The sequence below is a fragment of the Primulina huaijiensis genome, chromosome 10 (genome assembly GCF_012295235.1).
Source record: "Primulina huaijiensis isolate GDHJ02 chromosome 10, ASM1229523v2, whole genome shotgun sequence".
NCBI classification, from domain to species: Eukaryota; Viridiplantae; Streptophyta; class Magnoliopsida; order Lamiales; family Gesneriaceae; genus Primulina; species Primulina huaijiensis.
In genome coordinates, this window is record NC_133315.1 from 5,128,897 (window position 1) to 5,155,126 (window position 26,230).

The following is a 26,230-nucleotide window of genomic DNA, read 5'->3' on the forward strand; positions in this document are numbered from 1 at the left end:
CTTGTGAGACGAACATCCTTAACCTCGACATTGGCTCGATAAAATGAACGTACAGTCTCGAACGAGTTTTTTTCCGAACCGAGTTTCAAATAGCTCGCGATTAGCTTGATTCGTTTAGAGAGGGATTCAGGCAGATAAATGATAGTGCATCCTTCGTTCGGTTCATCTAAAGGCACATCAACGGTACTTGCACATTCTTCTCGTCGATCGCATATCATTCACTTATTACAACATTCGAACTAAACCGTATTTAGAAGTATTGGCTGCAATGGTAGTTGCAAGTTCTCTCTTCTTGTTATTATTATTATTTTTAAAAATTGATTAAAAAAAATAAAAATATGTTTATTTAATACACAATATAAGTATATAGACAGATAAATTCATTGATTAGAATAATTTATACCAAAACATTTATTTATTTAATAAATATATTATATAATCTATACTATTATATTAAATGTGAGGACACGATAATAACTATCTAGAGATGACACCAACTTTTTTTTCCAATTTTATCCTTATACGATATTAATATTACATTTTTGTTTTTTGTTTTTAATTTCAACACACGCTTTTATTTTATTTCAACAATTCAAATATCAATTTAATCTCTCAATAATTTTTCAAATTTTATTTTAGTGTAACTAGTAATTAATATGATAAAAGGTAAACTTTCCTTGCGAAACTAAGAGAGAAGCAGCTGCTTTCCTTTTCCAATTCCCACCACACACAATCCCATTATTATCAACTAGCAATCTTCATCCTTTCCCGATTTCCTTCAACAAATTCATTGATTTATCTCCTCAATTATCACCCATTATCTCCACCTGTATCTTCTTTTTCATTACAACCCTGAATCTTCGCTCGATTGTCTTCCATTTTGTTTGCTAATAATCATTTCTTGATTAATCAATTGTATATAAAAAAAATTCGACGCATACCCACCTATATACCCTGCATCGATTCATTCTTGATCGATCTTGTTTGGATTTCACGCATGGGAATTGTCCAAGGGGTCGTGAAAAATTAGGGTTTTGTTCCAGGGTTTGTGTTGTTTTCGTGAATGCAGTTCAATAATAAAAAAGGATCTCTGTTTGTTGCTTGATGTATTGGATCTGCAGCCGGGAGTGATTTTTTTCGTTATCTAGGATTTCTTGCGGTTGTGTGAGTTTATGTAGTCATTTATCGGAGTTTATGTAGTCATTTATCGGTCGTTAGTTTGATTTTTTGTTCGTAATCCGAATTAAGGCTGAAATTGGAGGATTCAACTTTGTAGGATTTTGGATAATTTGGAGTTTACGAAGTCATTATTGAATCGAATTGGTTGCCATGGATCATGTCGTGGGTGGAAAGTTTAAGCTTGGCAGGAAAATTGGGAGCGGTTCATTTGGTGAACTGTACTTGGGTATTATTTTATTATTACTGATGAGTTGTTATTAGTTAACCGTAATTATGTCATGTTTTGTTGAAAAGATTGTTTTTTTTTCTTCTTGTATTAAATAGCAAATCTATTATGTTTATTGCTGTAGGGGTGAACATACAAACTGGAGAAGAAGTAGGCATCAAGTTGGTATGCTTGTTGGTTGCAATTTTATTGTTCCTTCTTTGTTTCTAGTGTATTCTACATTGTTTGGGACTGGGGCGAAAGCGAATTCATCTTTCGAGGGTTATCATAGTATTTGTTGAAATCCTTATTCTGCCCTCTGCAGTGCTTTTGTTTCATTAACGATTGGATGATTGGAATTATGTTTGTAATCTAGCTTCCTTCACTCCTGAATTTTCTATCGTTAATAAACTTAGTAACTTCAGAAGTTTGAATGAAAAAAAAACTATCAGTTAATGAGTGATGCAATTTCAAAATTAATTCTTCCCCGTCACCCCCAAGAAGTTTAGTTAAAAGATCAATAGTTTTTATTTTTTAATTAATTCGCATTAAAATGTATATACATGTCGTTGGAACGCTGCATCTTGTTAGGAACAGTAGTTTTCTACTAAGTTCTATGGACATGGGAAAATTACTCTGCTGGATCACAACATTGCATGCGGAAAGAACACAGCTTTTTTTTCCTGCTCTGCAGTAGATAGAACCTCTTTTCTGTATGATAAACAGAAACTTATAATTAATTGATTATCATAATAAGTTTATTTGTTATTATCACAATTGTCAGGAATCTGTGAAGACCAAGCACCCTCAACTTCATTATGAGTCAAAAATTTATATGCTTCTACAAGGAGGAAGTAAGTTGCTCTCTCTCTCTCTCTCTCTCTCTGCATTTTTTGATAGATCAAACAGTTCATTCTGATTGACCACCTAATTGTTTATCATTTTATTCTCGTAAGCTCTTGCTAAGGTCAGTAATAAGCTAGTTGTCAAATAAAGTTTGGCATGCTTATATACCTACATATGTGCATGGAGGAAATGATGCATTAATCTCATTCCTCTTCTGAATTTGTGTTTTTCCTCTTATGTTCCTCCTGGAAGCCTTCCTGGGATGATCAGGGGTGCTGTTTTCTCTAGATGGTGTTAATTCAAACTTTTCTGTGTTCTTTAAGATTGAAATATTTACTATTTCTGATCTCCTTTTTTGAGTTTTATATAAATATATTGTTAGCTGCAAGCAGGTGTAAAAATTAGTAAAAATGTTACTGTCTAATGGAAATTTATTCCGAAATACGAGACAGATTAACTTAAGTTGATGTTTGATCTAATTCAATTGGGTTCTGTTTTTCATGCAGCCGGTATTCCTAACCTGAAATGGTTTGGGGTTGAGGCTGAATATAATGTCATGGTCATAGACCTTCTAGGACCGAGTCTGGAAGATCTATTCAACTATTGTAACAGGAAGTTGTCCTTGAAAACAGTTTTAATGCTTGCGGATCAATTGGTAAGTAGTTTGAATTTTAAGTGTTTTCTGTACACTATGGTTGTGGATTTTAATTTAGTTTTAATAAGTAAAGGTGCATCTTATTTCAGATCAACAGAGTTGAATATATGCATTCTAAAGGATTTCTTCATCGTGATATAAAGCCGGACAACTTTTTGATGGGCTTGGGACGCAAAGCAAATCAGGTGTCTGTTTCTGTCATTCTTATGTCTCATATATTTGTTTGGATGATCTTAGCATTATATATGTACCGTTTTGACTTCAATTATAATAAAGGGCCTTTGTAGAGACTGTCATAATCTCGTGCTAATTTATTTATGATAAATCTTTTAATTTTATTATACCATTTGAGTAATTAGTGGATGCGCTGCTCTTGGCTGCATTGAGGGTAGATTTTCCTGGATTTATAAAGGATATTTGCTACATGTAATTGTTTTGATGCTCTAACGGTCTATATTGCAGGTTTATGTCATTGACTATGGTCTTGCCAAAAAATATAGGGATCTCCAGACTCATAAGCACATACCCTACAGGTACATTCCTATATTTTTTTAACGCCAAAGTCATTTAGTATTTGCTCATACTTGTCTCAAAAGGATGCCTAGACTGACTATGATGGTTGGAAGTTAGTACCGATGCCGGAAATCAATTATTGTCTTAAAACCAATAGTGCACAACAATAGTTTGGGATAAAGTGTGATCTTGATCTATGCTGTTAAACAAGATTACCTTTGTGATTTCTAATTTGACACATGCATGATTTTTAATCTAACTCTTCCATCATGACTGATGAATGATTTAACTCCACGACGTTATCAATACCGACAGGAGGCAACAGCTAAGATTAAATAATAAGTATGGTATTGACAGTTATGATTAAATAATAAATATGATTTTTTAAGCCCATTAAAATTACGCAATATAACATCTTAATTGCTACAATCAATGGCTGAGTAATCGTATTTATTTATGCCCTTTTTTGGTCTAATGTCTATGTTTCATTATTTGATCATTTATCTTTCCCCCCTAGTTACAGATTAATGCAGTAGAGTACACTTACCGTTGTCAGCTCTTGGGCACAGAAGGATCTGTAACCCACTTCTTCATTCCCTTATCCGGACCTGAACAATTAGAAGAGAAGAGAGGAAGTTTGATGGTTATTTCTAATCACGCTAAAATATGTCAGTAAAAGCAAAATTTGCTAAAGGGATGATGAGTATTTTTAATTATTTTTCCGCTTGTCATGGCCTAATTTGTTAGGAGTAACAGACTGCTTTAACATAAATTTGGCAAGTAGTATAATTATGCAAATCCTTTGGTGGGTTGATTTCCACGTCCTAGGCTAGCAGTATTGACAATGCTTGCTGGAAGATAAATTTTTGTTAATCCCTGAATAGATTTTTAACTTTTAACATATACGGAGAATTTGTGACCGGTTGGTTTTTTTATATGCAGACTGATTGAACTTCTTAACATTTTACTTTTAGGGAAAATAAGAATCTCACGGGTACCGCTCGCTACGCTAGTGTCAATACACACCTTGGAGTTGGTGAGTAATGGTGATTTTAACAAGAATTGTTCCTTATCATTAAGTTCCTTAGAATTCTTTTGGTTTAATTGCTTCCATCTCATCGTGGTTCGCTAATGCTGGCAGAACAAAGCAGAAGAGACGATTTGGAATCTCTTGGTTATGTACTTATGTATTTTCTGAGAGGAAGGTGAGTTGAACTTGTGGATGACTTATTGGTCGGAAATGTTCTACCTTGTTTGGATCTGATTGTCTTTGTAACTTTACTTCCATACTGATATTGTTTTTTTATGTTTCAGCCTTCCCTGGCAGGGACTTAAAGCTGGCACCAAAAAACAAAAATATGACAAGATCAGTGAGAAAAAGATGTTAACTCCTATAGAGGTATATACCAAATGCTTGCATAATTAATGTGGGCTGTGGTTCTGTGTCCATGTTTGAAATTTATCTTCTCTGTGGTGAGCTCAAAAAGTAAATTAATGATTTAACCCAAAGCAACCACTAAGTGCCCCTTTTTGTTCGCTTGGTATGCCTGTCTTGCAACCAACATCTGCAAAGTGTTTTCGTTCTCTTGATTCCTTGGCTGCTGTTAGTGCTCGATGTAAGAGTCAAGGTTGCTTGTCTTGAAATTGTTTGAAGACAAATGGAACCTTTTTTGTATGAAACCTTCTTTTGCATTGCATTCATTCAAACAAAGCAAAAGGATTAATTGTTTCAGTGTTTACACCTTATTATGGTATTGTGGATTATTCAACTATATTATTTACTTTTATGCTGGGTGCTTATATCATCCTGGGTTGACTGGACTTGTTCAGTCGTATACATACTTGTGATTTATGAGTCCCAAAAGGTCATATCATATGGTGTGTTGCAGTTGCTGTGCAAATCATATCCATCAGAATTCATATCATATTTCCACTACTGCCGTTCTTTAAGATTTGAGGACAAGCCTGATTATTCTTATTTGAAGAGGCTTTTTAGGGACTTGTTTATTCGTGAAGGTGATGATTACCTAAACTCTATCTGTCTCTGTAGATTTTCTTCCTGTCATAAATATTTCAAGTATCTGCTCGAGTATCTTGTAGTGAAGTGTGGATGTGTTGCAATGCTTTTGCAGGTTACCAATTTGATTATGTATTTGATTGGACCATATTGAAGTATCCTCAGATTGGAGCCAGTTCCAGATCAAGAGTATACATATGCATTTTATTCTCTTTTCCATCCTCTTTTTATACTTGATGATATGAATGTAGTAATTGTTGCCTTTACTTTCAGAATCCTACTGGCAATGCGGTGGCTGGAACTTCTGGTGAAAGACCAGGAAGAACATCTGGTAATCTCTTGGATATCTGTGTTAAACTGATTTGTGAATAGAAATTCCAATGGGTGCATAATTTGCAAATCTATGAATGTTTAGAACCTATCTTGTTAAGTGTATGAACGATGAACAGTAAACCTGAATCCGGAATCAACAATTTGAATCACACAGTATTGATAACTGCAGGCAAAACATTGCAAACTAATTGCTCTGTGATTAATGAGAACTATTGTTGTTGATTTGGATTGTCACCTCTCACATCTCGAAAACTGCGGTCATTTTAAAAAGTGTCAGAACGTGGTTAGTTTCGGGCATTGACGTGTACTGGTCAGAAATTAAAAGCGTTTGGAGCAACTACTTATGGTTTTAAGAGCTGAATACTGAGAGATATCATGTATGAATGTTTTTTCTGTTTGCAATTTTTGAGTTTAACACGTTCATTTTTTCACTAAAATATATACTCTGTAAATCTACTAGTGGATATGTTATAATTTCGCTTCTTATTTGGTTGTGTTGTCTAGTGGGGCAAGATCTTCGAGATAAATTTTCAGGCGCGGTTGAAGCCTTCTCTAGAAGGAATTCTTCAGGTCTTGCTCGGCATGGAGATCATTTAAGACACAGGACATCAGATGATATGCCTTCGTCCAAAGACGTGGTATTTATTCCTCTCTTCTCCATAAAGATATTTTCATTTGATCGTCCTCATTTGGTTTTCCTGCATTTGAATTCTTGATTCTCATATCACTCCAGCTGCATCATCAGCATACGACACATGTGCTTTGACAAAGTAACAGACTAACAGTTGCTCTGATTCAATAAGTTTCTTTTAATCTTTAGAAGAGATTCGATTGAAGTTCTTAATTTTATCGCAGCTACCTGATTCAGAAAAAGGCCGTACTTCTCGAAATGGCAGCACTACAAAGAGAGCAGCCGTTTCAACCAGCAGGCCAAGCTCCTCTGGTGAGGTCACTGATGGCCGCTCTGGTAGACTGGTCTCGAGCAGTGGTCGTATATCTACCGCACAAAGAACTCAACCCGGCATTGATCCAAAGCCATCATCTTTTTCTCGTGTTGCTATTACTAAAGGCTCTCGTGATGACCCTCTTCGTAGTTTTGATTTCCTCTCAATAAGGAAGTAACATAAATTGGAATTGGAAATGCTAATGTTGGAGCAGACAAAGCTCGATCTATTTAAATTATATCTCCGGTGATATCTTACTGTGTTAGATGGTAAATGTCTGATGCAGTCGGACACCACCACTATTAGGTAGTAGCTCAACACGAGTCGCTGCTCTTTCGAGAAATTGTCGAGAGTTCTATGCACATCAGGTCTTGTTTTACAAGATCACATTAGATTTAACATGTGTCATGCATACCTTAATCATATTTTAATGTGATGATTTTAAATCATATGCTTATTCTTAAATTTCAAAAAGATTTGTTGGTTTACAGTAGTGCTGCAAGTCTATAACACTTAAGACTTACTTGACTTGAGAGGTTTAACAAACATCACATCGCAAAGTTTTTTAATTATACCAACCAACCAGCCAGCGTTAAAGTTGGTACGAAAATAGAGGTTCTCCAATAATCCGATCCCTAATAATGCAATGTTCGAATCTAAACCTTTGGGTTTATAGTTGGTTTTAGTGGTGATGATGGTGAGATTTTGTAGTTTTTTTAAAAAAATTCAAACCAAATTGTCATGTGATCGGTTAGTATTTTGAAAAAATAATTGCGATTTTACATGAAGATTTAGTTTTACGATTTTTAGCAGTTTTATGCGGTTACGGTCGGTTTACGGTTTTTTTATGAAAAATAATTGAACATATATTCTAATTTATTTGAATATGTTTACAAATTATTGTGATTCTAAACCAAATATTATGACAATAAGTTTAAACGATGCGGTTCTTGGTAAAAAAAAACCGAACCCGTATGCATTGCGATTTATGAATACTATTTTTAATCGTGGTTTTTATAAAATATTATGAAAAACGGTGCGATACAACCCGATTCGGACGGTTCGGACGGTTAATAAAAAAATTTGATGACCCCTAGTTGGTACTGTCGGTTGGAAAACCAAAACATCGGGGTGAGTGGTAAGCCAAGCTTGTTACAAAATCAATGGGGTTAATAAAAACTTGCATGGAACCAAACTGTCCAAATAAATTTATATCAAAAACAAAGTAACTGCTGAATGGAAATATTCATTTTGAACTGAAACGTGCATAAAAAACCAACTGAGCATTGACACATTGGATTGAGTATTATGTGGATTTTGACTATTTTCCATCCAAGCAGAACGTAGAACAAGTAAAAACTGGAATGAAAAACTAACACAATTTCGAAAACCATAAGATAAAATTGTAAAAACCAGAAATTAAGCCGCAATCTCTTTTTTAAGCTTTGCAAGCTCTTGCCTTACTACTCCAGCTCTCTGCAGTTCCACAGAAGCATACAGTTAGAAACTAAAGCAGCTTACATGGCTTTTTTTCTTTTTCTACCAAGTGGGGGGTGCCAGGCACAGGCAGTAGTGCAAAGCCACGCCCGACACGCGAAGGCCCAGGTAGCAAGCCACCTTGAGGGACCTTCCCCCAAGAAAAATTAATATCGCGTGAGCCATTGGCCCACATATCAAATAACACAGCTCTCATGAACATGACTAAGTACATAAAAATTTACACAGCTTAACACCCAAATTGCGACCACCAACGGCTGGGTAAACATATGGATTCCCTTTCCAATTCTTCTAGAATAAGTATCTTTAAAAAGTCAAAAAATCAATCCATTTGTATACTTTGAAAACTAACATAATATATGTAGGTGCGTTACTATATGATGATAGTACATACCTTGATTTTGGCCAACATTAATTTGAATCTCTCAAAATCGTTCAAGGATGCCCTTCTCTTTTGTACTATCAACTTTCTCCCCCAGGAACTATTTTCCCATTTCCCCTTCACATCTGTCAGAAGAGCCAAAAGTTTAAATGTCACCATTAAATGCAAGCAAAATATTGTAGGGTTTTCTAGTTCAAACGCTCACCAGCAGCTTCCATTGCAGCAATAAGGGTCTTCTTCTTAGGAACTCTTTTGATGTCAATCTTAATATCAGTGAGAGATAACCTCTTGAAATTCATTTGGCTTCTTACCGTATCAGGGGAATCCACAAGCGCCTGTCATTGAACAAAATAACTTAAATGGTAGGGAAGACACCGAACTTTCAATCCATTCAGATTCTCAGAAGTTACATTAATAAAAGCAGTGTCCAGAATAATCCCGATGTATCCAGGCTCTTTCTGTATCCCCCCAGTGGCCAGTATGGCAACCCCACAATTGCAATAATAAATATAACTTAAAAGGCTGGTGCAGTTATTATTGACAAATCAAAAGCAAAAATAGTTCAACACAAGTATTCTTCCCAACATCGATGACCTTGATATAGAACCATAAAAATTGTAAAAAGATTGCAAAAAGATTCATTACAAGATAATCCTAATTCGTCATATGATTGATGAACAAGCACTAATCATTTGCACTATACCAATTGACTAAGGAAGCACAAACAAACTTGCCTAAGTTGTCCTTAAAACACACTAATAATCTAGATTGTAGGAGAAAGAAACCAGTCGAGTGTAGCTAAGCCTAATAAATTGATCAAATGAGCTGAAATCCCAAGCAAATAACAAGAAGCATAGAAAGAAATTGAATTCACGATCCCAATGTCACTCGTGCTTAATAAGCTACCAGCTCAAAGTAAGCTCCAACAGGAAGAAACATCCACTAAAAATTTAATGCAAATTCAACGGCAAGAATATATTACATCAGAATGGGATTTAAGCTACACCAAAATTTTTGTAATTTTTTTATTTAAAAATCCTCTAAATATAACATAACATTAACTCGCCTCCTTCCCCCCCAAAAAAAAAAAAACGGATTCAGAACAAAAATATGAACTATAGAGGCATGCAAAAAATAAACACTACATACTCGGTTCTGGTCGATGACGTCAACAATGACGACAAGCCTGCCATATTCCTTCCCGTAATTCACGAGTGCTACTCTTCCAATCTCCACGTATCTTTTGAACGGCTACATGGAATCAGCAAAAATATATCCGAAGTCACGCATTATGCATTCAAATCCACAGTGATCAACATAAACACAAAAGCACATATTTTCAAGGAAAAAAAATAATGTAGAGAAGATGATCATTTCAGGAACTCACCATTTTAGGCGATCTCTGTGCGAGCGTTAGCGAGTGAGAGGAGTGGCGGAGATTTGGAGGGAGAAGGAATAGCAAAATTAGGGTTTTTGATGGAGCTTTTCTTCGCCACCTGGATTGTTTTACAAAAATCTGGGCTTTGGGCCTTTAATACCGGTAGAGTTTTGGGCTTCATTTGTTAAAAACTTTTTAACACGTATCTGTCCAAATGCCGGGTTTACGTGTATGGGCTTTAGCTTTCAGAATCAATTAATGATTATTTTACAAATATCACAAAATTTCTCTCTTTGCACTTATATGTAGAACTGCTTCATCCTGTATAGTGAAACCATTTATTCTACTATATGCATCTTGTGTGCTTTGTCGCTAGTATTTTGTAACGTCTGAAAATTAGTTCACATAGATCGCATGTATGAAAATTATTAAATTACTAAAATATTTTAATTAAATGATTTTGAGATGCATGAATGATATATTTTGAGTGAATACACGATTAATTGTGTAATTTTGTTTGATTTTATGATTTAAATATTTTCAGACGAATATCGGTTGTTGGCCGGAAAGGAGGACCGAAGACGATTAAGGTGTTAAAATTTAAAAGCTAAATTTTTATTTTTACTTAAGAATATATTTATTTTAAATATTTTAAGAATTACTGTGTTTTTTAAGGTCAAATTTAAATTAATTAGTGAGAGCAGTGGATTGTATGTATTTTATAAAGGATTTTTTTTTGTAAATAGATATTTTTAAATCTTTTAATTTGAGGCCTAATAATTTTATTAATCTTAATAGGCCTAATTAATTATTTAAAAAGCTAGGCTTAATTAAATCCATTAATTAAATGTTTAGGAAACCTTTTTAAATTCTTTTTAAAAGAGTCTTACACACACCTAAACACCTAAACACACACCTACACACACCGAAACACACACACACAATTCACGTAAATAGAAGAAGAGAAGAGAGGAATCGGCCAAATCTAGGGAAGCTTGCAAGGAAGTTTTTGATTTTTTTTCTCCTTCGTTCTTCTCTTTTCTTCTTCGTTCTTTCTTCCAACAACGATCACCCGACTTTCTCGCATCCCAAGGTGGGTTTTTGGTGGGGTTTTGACATTCAACTGATTAATCATGGTCACATAATTGACTTATACTAATTAAGTTATATTTGAGATTTTCTACAAGTAATATATCTTCAATGATAATGTTATCGTGGGTAAGGTTAAATGGATAAGATTACCCTTACTCACGGTTCTGTCTTGAGAAAGATCTCCAAATGTGATCTTAGGTCCAGTAAACTGAGTCATTTAATCTAGCAATTCAGCTTCTCTAGTCATTGTCTTGAACATCCACTGTCCAGTACCAGACTGACTTCTTAGCTGGTTCAATTTTGGTGTCCTACAATCACAAATGAATAAACATTTTGGTACCCATACCTATTCGGGTCAAGACGGGATTAGTAATTTTAGAACCCAAACTTGGATCAGCTTAATTGTCTTTCCATTGGCTTTTATCCAAATATATAGTGATTGGACATGCGTTTTACATATTTTGCATACAGTAGAATCCACATGTTGTTTACCTTTTCCAACTTCATTGCTCCGTCTATATCGTTTTAAACATGTTTGTAATTAAATAATTTTTAGGTTTACCTTTCATCGAGTTATCACTACAAGAAAAATGAATTTCCGCAACACGTCATCCACAGCGTATATTAAAAGCACGCTGCGAATATTACTTTTAACGGCGTGCACCCATATGTGCGCTGTTAATATTATTGCACTTGACAGTATTAACGGCGTGCATTAAAAGCACGTTGCAGATAGTAATATCCGCGGCGTGCATTTATGTGTGCTGTTAAAAAATTATATAAACGACAGCGCGCATGTTTATGTGCGCTGTTAATAGTAAAAAATAAAAAAAATCGTGTCTAGACAATAACGGCGTACATTAATCGCACACCGTCAATATTATTATTAATGGCATGCTGTGAATATTTAACGAAGAATGTTTGAAAACCGTCGCAACATTTATATTAGCGACAGTGTTTTGCAACCCGTCGCTATATTAGCGACGGTTTTGGTTCAATCGTCGCTAAATTTAGCGACGATTAAATAACACCGTCGTAAAATTAAAATTAGCGACAGTTAAACAGATAACCGTCGCTAATAGCGACAGTATTAATCCGTCGCTATTAGCGACGATTTAAGAACCGTCGCTAATAACGACGGTTTAATACAAAACCGTTGCTAAAAGCGACGGTAAAACAAAAATTGTCGCAAATTGTCTTTAAATATCCACAGTCTCGAACCATTTCCTTCCACACCACTTCATAAAACTTAAAATTTTTCTCTCTAAGGCGATTTTAGTTTCGATTTAAGGTACGTTTTTTTGTTTCAATTTTTTGTAAATTTTTAAGTGTTACTTAAGATGAATATTGTTATTACAGTTTACGTTTTTTTAGATTTATTAAATTATAAAAGTAATTTTTTTATTTTAATAAAAACATTAGCGACGGATTTTGTCTAAACCGTTGCTAAAATTAGCGACAGTTATATTAAAGCTGTCGCTAATTAGCGACGGTTTTTTATAAACCGTCTCTAATTAGCGACGGTCTTTTTAAAAAATCGTCGCAATTTAGCGACTGGTTGTTTAAAAAATCGTCGTCAATTAGCGACGGAATTTTAAAACCGTCTCTAATTTTAGTGACGAAATCTTAAACCATCGCTAATTAATGACGGTAATGATATGAATATCAACGGCGTGCGTAGGCGCGCCGCGGATAATAGTATTAACGGCGTGCCTACGCACGTCACAGATAATTGTATTAATGGCGTGCTGCGGATAATCTCGAACTTTCAACAGCTTGCAGCTTTGCAGCGTGCAATGTGCGCCGCGGAAAGCGAATTTGCACGCTGCGAAAATCCATTTTTGTTGTAGTGTATGCTTGGGTGAATTGGTTTGAAATGACTTCTAGTTAGGCTTAGAATTGGAACTTCCAGGTACGTAACCAATACCAGATTTTTTATTTTAGTTCATATCCTCAATAGGCTTTTCAACTTGATGGATATGATCCTGATGTTCATGTACCATACTGGATCTCACAAAGTGAATATATTTCTTTTTGCATACATTCAGTTTCGGTTGAGTACTGGTTTCAGGAATGCTTTCTTTGTTGCTAGAACCGAGACCGGTTCTATCTCCAACATGTTTTTGCAACTCTTGCATTTCAGCTAAAGTAGCTGAAGACTTATTCCAAGATGAAACTAGTTCAATTAACTTCAAAATTTCAGTTTTAGCCTTCTGGTTCTCATCCTGTAACATTTCATTCTCCATGTTATGTATTTAGCAATCTCGGCCTTTAGAATCAACATTTCACTAGACTGTTCCCAGTTAGTTTCATTCGTGTTGTCTGGCCGTTTTTTTTGCTTGGCTTTAGTTTCATCGAATGACAGAGAAACTTTTGGGTACTCATTTGCCATGTCATAAAGTGCATTGACAAGGTCTTCTCGTGAAAAATCAGTTGAGGTGAAGTCAAATACCTGTTTACTGGTAGATCCCAGCTCAGCATCATTTGCCATTAAGCACTTTACTTCTTCATCATCACCAGAGCTACTTGAGTCTTCTGATTGAGATGATCCAGAATCTGAATCAACCCATATTGATTTGCTCTCTTCTGCTTCCATCGCCTTTTGATCATGCCTTTTCGAGAATTTCTTTCATCTTTGGATCTTCTTTTATCAAAAGATTTCTTTCCCTTGTCAGATGATCTCATGTCATCTTTTTTTAGTTTAGGGCATTATGCTATGAAGTGGTCAGTTTTGCCACAGTTGAAACATGCATTGTGGTCATTAGTTGACTCTCTCTTTTGATAAGATCTTTGATTGGAATTTTGAAAATTTCCTAGATTCTTCATTAGAAATTTACCGAACTTCTTTACGAATAGTTACATAGCATCACTAATTAATTGCTCAGCCGATTTTTATTTTGAAACTAACGGTTCCAGTTCCACGGCAGTTAGGGCTTTAGTCATCTGAGAGGTAGACTGATCATCTTCCTGTATTTATTATTCAAATTCGTAGGCTTTTAAGTCTGCAAATAGTTCATGTAGCTCCATCTTGTTCAGATATTTTGATTAATGCATAGCCACAGTTTTGACGTACCATTCTTTTGGACGTCCTTTCATTAATTTGAGAATTACTTCTCGGTTGCTGTACACTTTTCCAAGTGCACTGAGTTCTATTATAATCCCGTTGACTCTTTCATCAAAATCAAACATAGATACTCCAGGCTTCATCTTAATGTTGTCAAATTTCTGTATGGCAACAGAGAGCTTGTTTTCTTTGGTTTGCTCATTTCCATCACAGAATTTTGCTTAATGTGTTTTTTTTCAAGAGTTTTAACGGTATGTCTTTTGCAACATTATCAAGATTCTCTTTCTTCTAATCCTCATTTGTCCATTCTCTCCTTGGTTTTTCAAGAATTTGAGGAGCATCTTTGGAGATGGCCATAGTTGTATTAACTTTTAGTATCCTCATTGGTCCTTCTGTAATGCGAAACACATGTAATCGTCTTGAGCAGATAAATGAGCTTGAATTCTTATTTTCTGGTCATCAAAGTCTTCCTTAGAGAACACGAGAATTTTACTGAATGAAGTCATTGTTATCGGAAATGTTCAGAGTCGAGAATAAAGCTAGCTCGTATACCAATTGTTGGATCGGTTGAGTGTTTAGAAGGGGGGTTGAATAAACATTGGACAATATATATATATAAGTTTCTTCGGTTAGTTTAGATGTGTTGGCAACTAAATTGAATATTCTCGAGTTTCTATGTCAGTTTGCTAACATATAAGTTCGGAAAGAATCTAGACCGACAGATTAGAACGAATCACACAATGAATGGGAAGGGGTAAAATGAAGTGTAAAAAAGAACAAATTTGTTTCTTGATGTCTGGAGAACTGAAGCTCCTATGTCATCTCTTCTTCCTCTAGAAAGGTTTGCGCTAGAAGACTTCTATAATACAAGTAGTTTGCAATATCTAGATTCAATTTGGTCTTAAAAAATACCAAACTGAAACTCCTATTTTCTCAACTAATTATTAGACAGTATGCAAACTGCTATACAAATGTAATACACAATGATACTAAATTAGCATGAAATGATCAGATAAAATTCTTTTAAGGTGTGCTGAACTGATTCAGTTTCACTTAGATATATATAGGATTTTGAAGACTCAACCTTATCAATGAATGATCGATCATTTCTTGAATTCAACTTTACATCTATTTATACTCTCAGAAATAGATCTGTTCAATCAAAAGTGTATTTTGACTTGTTTTTAGTCCATATCAACGCTTTTCTGATAGTTCGTACACTATTACGATCAATGTTAACTCGTACACTGTTGCGATCAGTTTTTTCAGACTGCTTGATGCGGACATTAGTTTAGTGTTCTGACGTCGAATGATTCTGGGTAAAATGAGGTTTGGTTAGCTGAAATCCTTTAGACTTATTTATTCAGTTTAAAATTGTATCTGTTTTGTTTAACTGTACTAGTTTCTCTTAAATCAGTGTTGCCTTAATGTTATTTGTAAACCATCAAAATATACCAAATTCTTGATCTAACAGCCTCTTTCTTGTGCCGCCATCCCGCCAACGTTGCACCGATTCTAGATTTTGGAAATTCTGACGCCGTATTCTCAATGCACAAATTTTGTAATGACTAGTGCATTCCAAACAGGAACACAATACCTGATTGTGGACCTGATTTGAAGAGCAAAAGACAGAGATCAGTTCGAATGAGATATAAGAAGGACTATCTCCGCTAATCTCGGACTGGTTTGGAATCAAACGTAATTTACGTACAACTATAAAATCTAAACACCCTATGGATTTTTGAATTACATACGACAACCACGGAAAGTTTTGTGTGTTGAAACTAAATATATTAAACTTTCGTTGTGTCTTGAGTACGTGAATTCGGTACACCAACAGTTATATCAGAGCCCGTTTATTCTCAATCGTATGTTTTATTGCTTAAATTGGGTTGAATAAATTATTTATAACTATGTTGAAATTCCAGGAAAACACCACCCCTGAAATAAATTTTTCAAAAAAAAAATGTCCTAACTGCAAATAAAAGTCCTGGGCAGCACACGTGGGGAAATTTCGGGCAGCGCAGCGTTGCCTGTCCAAAATTTTAAATATTAAAAATTTATGGCCGCGGGGGCTGCCCGAATTGTTCATGCAGCGTGGAGGGTCTGGGGGCAGGGCTGCCTGAATTATGTAACTTATTAATTATGACGGTTAGTGATAATTTACAAGATACATGATTTGTAGATGATATCTGCTATTATTGAACTAATGTAATATTTGATATTATATGGTAAAAAGATGATCGAGAGTCATGACCAATTTGCTAGGTGTATGTTTGGATATTCTACATGTTGTATTTTTTAATTATTTGATAATTAAAAGTTAGTCTGGTTTATGGCTTATTCCAACCCCCTAAATTTGTATCCCAATATGTCATGGAAATTTAATGTAATTATTAGATTTAGTCGGAGATAAAGATTTTAAGATAGTGAGCCCAGATCCTCGAAAGCAGTTTTGAAGATCGAAGACATGTAAAATATTGGAAGCTTATGTAATATTGCATTTGCATTCATGCATTTACCTAATTCGGTAAATGGATTCATATATGACTCATATGGATCAACTAGCTCTCAGCTATCGATCATCTTTTATTATTTATAATGTATGTGATATATTATAAATAATCAATATGTGTGTTATTATTAATATAATAACAAGAATTTCATGAATTCGACAAGCATACAAACAAACATTTACACAAGTTTTTAAAATTAATGATTTGATAGATTTTTAAAATAAAATCTCTCATTTTGAATAAGATCCAAAATTTAAATCAAGTACATTAAAAGGAAAATTAAAAGAAAATTTAATATTTCTTTGCCTTCCATCAACAGTGATTGCATGATGAACTATACTAGCGATCAGTGTCTGGCTCATATTATTGGGGAGACCTGGACGCCGGAAACCTATGACTTCCACCGACATGTTTGATGTGAACTGCGTGGAACTCCCATGACTTTGGCTCATATTATTGGAGGATATCATGGTGATCGTCCACTAAGGTTTGAAATTTATGGGTCGGACTTGACACATGAAGAAAAAAAGGATCATATTTGTAGTGCCCAAAAACTAGTACACATAAACCTCATGTATGATTGAATAAATTAATTTATTTAATTAATAAACTAAGTAATGCATGTTATGTGTTAAATTATTTTAAATGTATATATATTTATTTTTTACGCAATTTTATTATATTTAAGATGTTTTCATGAGTTTTAGTTTTCAGACGAATATTCGAGCCGAACTGGGAAATGAGACCGGAAATGATTAAGATGTCAAAAAATTTTATTTATATTTTATTTAGATCGCAGGTTTCACGTCGGATTCAGTAAAGGGCTGGACCAGGGCTCGTGGCTAGGGTCTATGCAAGGTCTTTGGGTCCCGGGGTAGGCCTGGTATAGGTTGATTAGGGGCTGGTTTGAAGGATTAGCTACTGGACTTGGGATCGCAGTGCATGTCTAGGGCTGTGGTTTGTGTTGTTTAAGGAGTTGTGGTGTGTTAAGGGTTGGAACGGGGTGGACCAGAGACTTAATTTATGTCTAAGGGTCGAGTATATGGCTTGGTTTGGGCTTGGTTAGAGTTAGAATCGATAGGAAGTAGTACGGAACACATAAGTGTCATAGCTTCACTCTTTGGACAACTTGTGTCTATATTGTTCGTTGAGCATGGTACGGGGTCCGGGCATGGTTCGAGGTTGGTTTAGGGCCTTGGGCAGTAGGTTAGGATGTATTTTATGTGTGGGTCGAGTCACGAGTCGATTGGAACGTCCTAAGTAGTTCTATTTAATTTGGGAGTCGTACGAGTCCAAATTCACTTTAGGAGCTGTTTTGGTTATAAATTTTAGTACGTTATGGAAGCATGTCCAAGGAAGATCCAACGAGATTCACAATGTTCTTAAGTATGTTTGACGTGCAAAATAATTATTTTTGAGTTATGTGATTTGTCTTGTTGCCAAATTATGTTACGGGTTTGGAAGGCGGAGAACGTGTCCGGGGACCTCTCCAAACTCTTCGGAGGAATTATGTTATGTTAGGGAGCAGACATCCAGTCCAAGGGCTGTGGTGATCCCTGCCGGCCCAGTACTATAGTTTAGTTTGATCAAACGATTTATGTTATGGGTCACTTGCATTGAACAGAACTCTACGCAAAATGATTTACAATTATGATTATTATGACGAGTATGAAAATATGATTTTATAAAAATGTTTATGTAGGAAAGTCACGTTATACGTATTTATATTTATATTATGCTATGTACGAGCTATGTTTAAATTGCATTGATTTTTATTACGTATTACTTCTTATTCACGGTTTATGCATGCTGAGTCATTATGCTTACTAGACTTGATCGATGCAGATGATGTAGTTGAGGAGACGAGAGGCGGTGACCAGTGAGCAGGCTCGGACCAGTGGCAGTGCAAACCCGAGGACCTTGTTGTTCACTAGCGTTTTAATTATGCACGTTTAAAACTATTTTATCAAATTTTATTGAACTGGTTTCAGGGACTAATATGCTGAATTTTTATATTATGTTAGTCTTTTTCAACTTATGGTGGATTTTTTAAATTGGTATTTAGTGTTGTGGTATTTAAAATGTTGGAGTTTTAATATTACAAGTTATATTTATAATAAATTATTTAATAGTATTATTTTAAGACACAGTTTGTCACAATATTATTGGGTCCTCCTCAAACGTGAGACAAAATTACGTAAGGGTTGCAAGGAGTTCTAATTGTGCTTTAACTTTGGAAAGTGTGATTGACTGATATTCTTCGGGTTCATGATTTATCAATTGACACTTCCGTATTCACTAAAGAATTGGATTTTCGTTTTCATCAGAGGGAGGTGAAATTGTCCAAATAGTGGGAGACAATTCGTAAAAAGAAAAGTCTATATTTTACGTTTTACAAAATATTTTAAAATAATCAGTAACATTATTCTGTTTCCATTACATTATATTTGCGATGTCTTCTTGAAATCTATTATCTGTTATTCTCGATCAATTAAATAAGTTAACCAGACCTAACTATCACGACTAGCTAAGGAATTTAAAAATCTTTTTAAATTCCGAAAAGATAGCATATGTGCTGATCCTCGAAAAAGGCAGCTCCCAATGCCCCTACTGAGGAATTGGCCAAGCTTGATAAATGGTGGGACCATGATCTCACTACAAGAAAAATCGGTTTTAATAACACATCAAAGACAACGGTTTTTATTAAAATCGTTGTCTCTTTACTTTTAACAACGGTTTTAACAAAAACCGTTGTCGTAGCCTAAAAAAATCCGCTCAAAGACAACAGTTTCTTTAAAACCGTTGTCTTTGATATATCTACGACAACGGTTTTTAAAAACCGTTGTCAATGAGCGTTTTTTTTGGGCTACGACAACGGTTTTTAAAAACCGCTGTCTATGAGCGTTTTTTTTGGGCTACGACAACGGTCTGTTGTCTACTAGCGTTTTTCTTCAAGCTACGACAACGGTTTGTAAAAATCCGTTGTCTTTCAACTGATTTTTCTATAAATTTATTGTCAATATTACATTTTGCGACCGTTTAAGTAAAATCTGTCGCTAAAATTAGCGACGGTTATACTATACCGTCACTAATTTAAATCTTGCGACGGTTAAAGTATAACTGTCGCTAAATTTAGCGACGGTTTTAAGAAAAATAGTCGCCGATGTAAATATAGACGGTTTTGTAAAAAGTGTCGCTAAATTTAGCGACGATTTTTGTATAACCGTCGCTAATTTTAGCGACAGTTTTGGTAGTACCGTCGCCGATCTATAATTAGCGACAGTTTATACTTAACCGTCGCTATATTTAGCGATGGTTCTTAATAACCGTTGCTAAATATAGCGATAGTTCTTGTAAGAGCGTCGCTAATTTTAAATCGGCCACAGTTAGAAAAATAACCGTCGCTATTTGCGACAGTTAAAGTCAAAACTGTCGCAAACTGTCTATAAATATCCCCACCCTCGGTCCATTTTCTACCATACCACTTCACAACACTTAAAATTTTTCTCCCTTACACAATTTTAGTTTCGATTTTCTCTTTAAAGTTTAATAAAATTTTAAAATCTAGAATATAGTATTTTCGACGGTAAATCAAGAATATAATTAGCATATTAGATTGTGAGTTTTTTTTTATATTTATTAAAATATTAAAAGTGAAATTTTTTTTATTTTACCAAAAATATTAGCGACGGAATGCATACAAAACCGTTGCTAAAATTAGCGACGAAGTTTATAAAACACCGTCGCTATTATAACACCGTCGCTAAATTTAGCGACGGTGTATTAAACCGTCGCTGTTTAGCGACCGTTTAAATTACGACCGTCACTAATTGTAGCGACGGTTAACGATAATGTCTGTCGCGAATTAATTTGCGACGATTTTTTAAAAATCGTCGCAAATTGTAACTGCCACATCACTCCAAAACCGTTGTCTTTTAGCGAATGCTTTAACCACAGGACCTTTAACAACGGTTTTATATACCTACGACAACGGTTTTTCACCGTCGTCTNCAAAAATATTAGCGACGGAATGCATACAAAACCGTTGCTAAAATTAGCGACGAAGTTTATAAAACACCGTCGCTATTATAACACCGTCGCTAAATTTAGCGACGGTGTATTAAACCGTCGCTGTTTAGCGGCCGTTTAAATTACGACCGTCACTAATTGTAGCGACGGTTAACGATAATGTCTGTCGCAAATTAATTTGCGACGATTTTTTAAAAATCGTCGCAAATTTTAACTGCCACATCACTCCAAAACCGTTGTCTTTTAGCGTATGCTTTAACCACAGGACCTTTAACAACGGTTTTATATACCTACGACACCGGTTTTTCACCGTCGTCTTTAGACGTCTACGACAACGGTTTTTCACCGTTGTCTTTGAGCATACTCTTTAACCACAGGGCTTTTAATAACGGTTTTATTTGACCTACGACAACGGTTTTTAACCGTTGTCTTTTGCCTTTTTTTTAGTAGTGTCTTCAAGCTAAGAGCTATATCCTCTCTTCTATGTCAATCGAGTTACAGAGGCGATTTGAGGAAGCTATGAAAGCTGTTGACATTTACGGCAACCTGTAATAGTTGTATGATGAACAAACACGTCCACTGAGGCACGCTACTGTCAACTACTATCAAGGAGCTCATGACATGATGCTTGCATGAAGGGGCCTCAGTCCATGAGCTTGGCGTGAGGATGATAGGGCTTATTGAAAAGTTAGTGAGCTTGGACATTGTTACCCCCAATGAATTGTCCACGGACGTTCTACTGCTATCGCTGCCATCGTCATTTGATTGGTTTGTGGTGAAATTCAACATGAACAATTTAGAGACCAGACTTGAAGAGTTGGTCAACATGCTGACTAGTTATGAAGCCACCATTAAGAAAGAAAAACCTGTTTTCCTCATGGACTCTTCGTCTAGGACAAAGAAAAGGCCTAAAGGGAAGCGAAAGAAACATTCTTCTCCTTCCAAGAAAAACAAACCTGGTAAGAAGAAGGCCATAAATTCTTCTAAAAGGCCCGAAAAGCCTGGAATGTAGAAGACGTTTGCTTCCACTACAAGAAGCCTGAACACTGAAAGCGTAATTGTAAGGAGTATCTTTCCCAGAAGGGTTCTAGCAATGGTATGTTTTATATTGAAATATATGTTTCAATTAATTCAACTTATTGGGTACTAGATACTGGATGTGAATCTCATCTATGCAATAATTTGCAGGCGATGATAAGAAGTATAAAGCTACGGGAAGATGAGACATTATCGAGGATGTGCAATGGAGCAAGAGTTGCTGCAGTGGCCATAGGAGTTGTTTATTTAATATTAAAAAATAATTTTTAGTTGTTTTTTAGAGATGTTTTTTAGGTCCAGATTTGGTTAAAAACATTATTTCCATGTCTATACTTGATAAAGATGGATTTTCTTGTTTATTTAGCAAATAGTGTTTGCCATATTTACAAGCATGAATGTTTGTTTGAAACAGGTGAAATACAAAACGATCTCTATAACTTAAAAATAAAATATATTCCAAACAATCATGTCCAAGTAAATACGATATCAACAATGACAAAAAAAAAAAAACGAGATAGTCTAGATCAAGCACACTTGTGTCATGCTAGGATATGACATATTTCTCAAAGAAAGATACACACGCTAGTGGGAGATGACATGTTTGACTTGTCAGACATTAACTATCTAGAGACATGTGAGTCATGTAATAAAGGAAAGATAACCAAAGCCTATTTCCTAGGGAAAGTGGAGCGTACACATGATCTGTTGGATTTGATCCATACAAATGTGTGTGGTCCGCTAAGTGTTAGTACCAAATATGGGTAATCCTACTTCATTACATTTACTAATGAACATTCGAGGTATGAGAAAGTGTATTTAATGAAATACAAGTCTTAAGCCTCTGAACGGTTTAAATAATTCAAAGCAGAAGTAGAGAAACAATTAGGAATGAGTATTAAAACACTTCGATCAGATCGAGGTGAAGAATACTTAAGTCTTGAGTTTCAAGACTACCTTAAAGAGAATGAGATTCTCTTATAGTGTACTCCACTTGCCACACCCCAGTTGGATAGCGTGTCACAACGTCGTAATCGGACATTGATGGACATGGATCGATCTATGGTGTGATTCACTGAATTGCCGCCATCACTATGGGGATTTGCGCTTGAAAAAACGGCTAGGTTGTTGAACCAAGTCCATACAAATACTACAAAAAAAAGGCTAAAGACAACGGTTTTTCACCGTTGTCGTAGGTCTTGTAAAACTGTTGTTAAAAATCCTGTGGTTAAAGGATAAGCTCAAAAACAACGGTGAAAAACCGTTATCGTAGACGTCTAAAGACGACGGTAAAAATTCGTTGTCGTAGGTCTTGTAAAACCTTTGTTAAAAGCCTTGTGGTTAAAGAGTGTGCTCGAAGACAACGGTGATAACCGATGTCGTAGGTACAATTTGCGACAGTTTATGAAAAATCGTAGCAAATTAATGAACAATCGTCGCAAATTAATTAGCGACGGTTTATAAAAAACCATTCATGCAAAACCGTCGCTAATTAAGTAAACCGTCGCTAATATTAGCGACGGTTTTCTTATAAAGTATGTCGCTAATTTTAGCGACGGTTTTGCATGATTTCCGTTTCTAATTTTTTCAGTAAAATAAAAAAATTACTTTTAATAATTTAATAAATATAAAAAAAACTTACAATCTTACTATGCTAACAATATTTCTCATCTTAACTAACACTTAAAAAATTACCAAAAATTGAAGCAAAAAAATTTCCCCATAAATCGAAACTAAAATAGTGTAAAAGATAAAAATTTTAAATGTTGTGAAGTGGTAAAATTGTGTAAGAGAGAAAAATTTTAAGTGTTGTGAGTGGGGTGAAGGAAAATGGATCGAAAATGCGTGTATTTATAGACAATTTGCAACGGTTTTTGGAAAAACCTTCGCTTTTGGTAAAACCGTCGCTAATAGTAATGGTATTTTCAAAAGTGTTGCATGTTTAAATGTTGCGACGGTTTTGCTTACAACCGTCGCTATATTTAGCGATGGATTTGCTAACACCGTTGCTAATTTAAAAAATGCGACAGTTTTGCTTTAAACTGTCACTAATTCTTTAAACCGTCACTAAATTTAGCGACGGATTAATAACTGTCGCTAAATTTAGCGAATTTAGCGACGGTTTTAATCAAAACCATCGTAATTTTTAAATTAGCCATGGTTTTCTATAATCGTCGCTAAATTTAACGACGGTTTTAGCAAAACCGTCGCTAAATATGGCAATATGGCAACAGTTTACACAAACCATTGTTGTTTGTTTAAAAAATATGCTAATCGACAACGGTTTTAGAAACCGTTGTCGATTGTCCAAAAAAATACGCTAATGGACAACGGTTCATAGAACCGTTGTCATAAACGCTCAAAGACAACGATTTTATAGAACCGTTGTCATTAACCCTAAAAACCGTTGTCTCTGACCCCCAAACGAGAACGGTTTTCACTAAAAACGTTGTTAAAAACATACGACAACGGTTTTTCACACAACGGTTTTCACTAAAACCGTTGTTAAAAACATACGACAACGATTTTTGTGAAAAACCGTTGTCGTATGTGCGTTGTCGAATGTCGAATTTCTTGTAGTGAAAAATAGTGGATAATACTCTATATGAGATATGGATGGGAAATCCATCCAAATATTCTTTCTTAAGAATATGAGGATATCCTGCTTACATGAAGAAGGCAATAGGAGACAAATTGGATAGTAGAACCAATTTATCCTACTTTGTGGGATATCCAAAGATTCTGCTGGATATTATTTCTATGATCCCAATGAAACAAATATGTCTGTTTCAAGGAATGCCAACTTTTTAAAGAAAGAGTTTCTATTAAATAGAAAAAGCTGGATGATAGAACTCGAAACGATTCAGGAACCACCCACTTAAGAAATAGAAGAACCCACACCTCAACAACCAGTCGAAGAAACACAAGCTCCTAGGAGATGCGAAAGGGTCCCAAGGACATCTAAGAGGATGAGTTTCCCTCTTGAAGAGGGACAAGATGAGCTCATTTCTGGATGTGATCCATGAAACTTCAAGGAAGCATTTTCTGATACCGATTCATCTGAAAGATTTGAAGCCATGCAATTCGAGATAGACTCCATGTATTCGAACAAAGTATGATCCTTATTAGATCCATCTGAGGAAATTGTTCTCATAAGATGCAAATGGATTTAGAAATGGAAACTTGGCACGGATGGGAAGGTGGTGACCTTCAAATCAATATTTATAGCAAAATGATATACTCAAAGACAAGGTGTTGACTTTGAGAAAACATTTTCTTTAGTCGCGATGTTCAAGTCCATTAGGATATTGCTAGCCATAGCAGCTAAATATGACTATGAAATATGACATATAGATGTGAAGAAAGTGTTCCTTAATGATGACATTAATGAAAGATTTACATATCTCAACCTGAAGGATTCACATCAGTAGTAAGTGAGCATAAAGAATACCAATTTCAAAGATCCATCTATGGACTCAAACATACATCAACGAGCTAGAACCTCAGATCTGACAACAATATCAAAGATTTTTATTTTGCCAAAAACCTTGAGGAACCTTGTGTATACAAAAAGTTAGTGGGAGTGCAAGCAGTAACATTCCTGGTACTTTATGTTAATGACATAATACTCATTGGGGATGATATATGGATGTTGCAATCAACTAAAATGTAGTTAGCTAGTAAATTCCCCATGAAAGTTGTGGGTGAAGCATCCTATGTATTAGGAACATAAATCTATAGATATAAATTGAAGAGAAAGCTAGGGCTCATGTAATTCACGTATATCGATACCATACTGAGGATATTCTCTATGGAGGAGTCCAAGAGAGGATATATCCCAATGTGTCAAGGTGTAACTCTATCCAAGTCAATGTACCCTAAGATTGATGATGAGATACAAACAACGAACTGCATTTCATATGAATATGCTATAGGAAGTATAAGTATGGTATGATACCTACTAGAAGAAGAATTTCGTTCAAGAGTTGGGTGTCATTCTTCAAACAGTTGATCCAGTCACAGTCTACTGTGACAACACCGGTGCCGTTGCGCAAGCAAAGGAACCAATGTCTCATCAGCGGTCCAAACATATATTGAGGAAGTTCCACATAATTCGGAAAATTGTGGGAAGATGGGATATATCAGTAGAAAGAGTCGCCTCTGCAGAAAATGTTGTTGATACACTGACGAAGCCCCTGCCAGGATCATTGTTTGAGAATCATCGAGAAGCAATGGGTCTAAGATATATGGATAGTTGGTTATAGGGCAAGTGTGAGATTGTTAGAGTGAGTGCCTAGAGAGCCAACTTGCGGCCTGGTCTTTATTGAATCTAAAGTAAAACGATATTTATTTTAATAATATTTTTTTATTTTATCCAATTATGACATTTATTTTATCTGTTTACCCATGCAAGCTGTATAGATAAAGTCCTTAAATATATAATAAGTACTATGAGATCTGTCTCGCAACGTAAGATCATAAATTCATTAGAAAGTGTACCGTATATTCTAAACAGATTCCTAGTCAAATCTGCCGCGTAAAAAA

General features: G+C 35.2%; 2 protein-coding genes across 5 annotated transcripts; one reads left to right on the forward strand and one right to left on the reverse strand.

Annotated features, from left to right (window-relative positions):
* Positions 1-702: 702 nt before the first annotated feature.
* On the forward strand, positions 703-7,185 carry LOC140985745 (casein kinase 1-like protein 10). Of its 4 annotated transcripts, none has more exons than XM_073453649.1 (15): positions 705-1,164; positions 1,277-1,405; positions 1,530-1,570; positions 2,169-2,238; positions 2,737-2,885; positions 2,975-3,070; positions 3,348-3,418; positions 4,373-4,434; positions 4,540-4,603; positions 4,713-4,797; positions 5,288-5,414; positions 5,531-5,604; positions 5,689-5,746; positions 6,253-6,386; positions 6,604-7,185. In XM_073453649.1, exons 2-15 carry the CDS (start codon positions 1,330-1,332, stop codon positions 6,868-6,870), a joined length of 1,374 nt encoding a protein of 457 aa, XP_073309750.1. In that variant the 5' UTR covers positions 705-1,164; positions 1,277-1,329; the 3' UTR covers positions 6,871-7,185. The 4 variants fall into 4 exon arrangements, 3 of the variants coding, with proteins under 3 accessions (XP_073309750.1, XP_073309751.1, XP_073309754.1); XM_073453650.1 differs by having other exon boundaries at positions 705-1,044; XR_012176833.1 differs by lacking the exon at positions 6,604-7,185 and adding an exon at positions 5,918-6,125 and having other exon boundaries at positions 703-1,405; positions 6,253-6,372.
* Positions 7,186-7,922: 737 nt separating this feature from the next.
* LOC140986491 (large ribosomal subunit protein eL14y-like) lies at positions 7,923-10,087 on the reverse strand. Its single transcript, XM_073454760.1, has 5 exons — positions 9,959-10,087; positions 9,721-9,822; positions 8,777-8,906; positions 8,584-8,696; positions 7,923-8,168 (listed from the first exon to the last, which is right to left on the reverse strand). Exons 1-5 carry the CDS (start codon positions 9,959-9,961, stop codon positions 8,112-8,114), a joined length of 405 nt encoding a protein of 134 aa, XP_073310861.1. The 5' UTR covers positions 9,962-10,087; the 3' UTR covers positions 7,923-8,111.
* Positions 10,088-26,230: the final 16,143 nt, after the last annotated feature.

Bases quoted from the DNA above. Each gene is read 5' to 3' on its own strand.
- LOC140985745 (XM_073453649.1), top strand. From the start codon at position 1,330: ATGGATCATGTCGTGGGTGGAAAGTTTAAGCTTGGCAGGAAAATTGGG. The intron at 2,239-2,736 runs GTAAGTTGCTCT...TTTTTCATGCAG, and splicing joins TATGCTTCTACAAGGAGGAA to CCGGTATTCCTAACCTGAAA. The intron at 2,886-2,974 runs GTAAGTAGTTTG...ATCTTATTTCAG, and splicing joins TAATGCTTGCGGATCAATTG to ATCAACAGAGTTGAATATAT.
- LOC140986491 (XM_073454760.1), bottom strand. The intron at 8,697-8,776 runs GTGAGCGTTTGA...CTCTTCTGACAG, and splicing joins TGCTGCAATGGAAGCTGCTG to ATGTGAAGGGGAAATGGGAA. The intron at 8,169-8,583 runs GTATGTACTATC...GTGGAACTGCAG, and splicing joins TAATGTTGGCCAAAATCAAG to AGAGCTGGAGTAGTAAGGCA.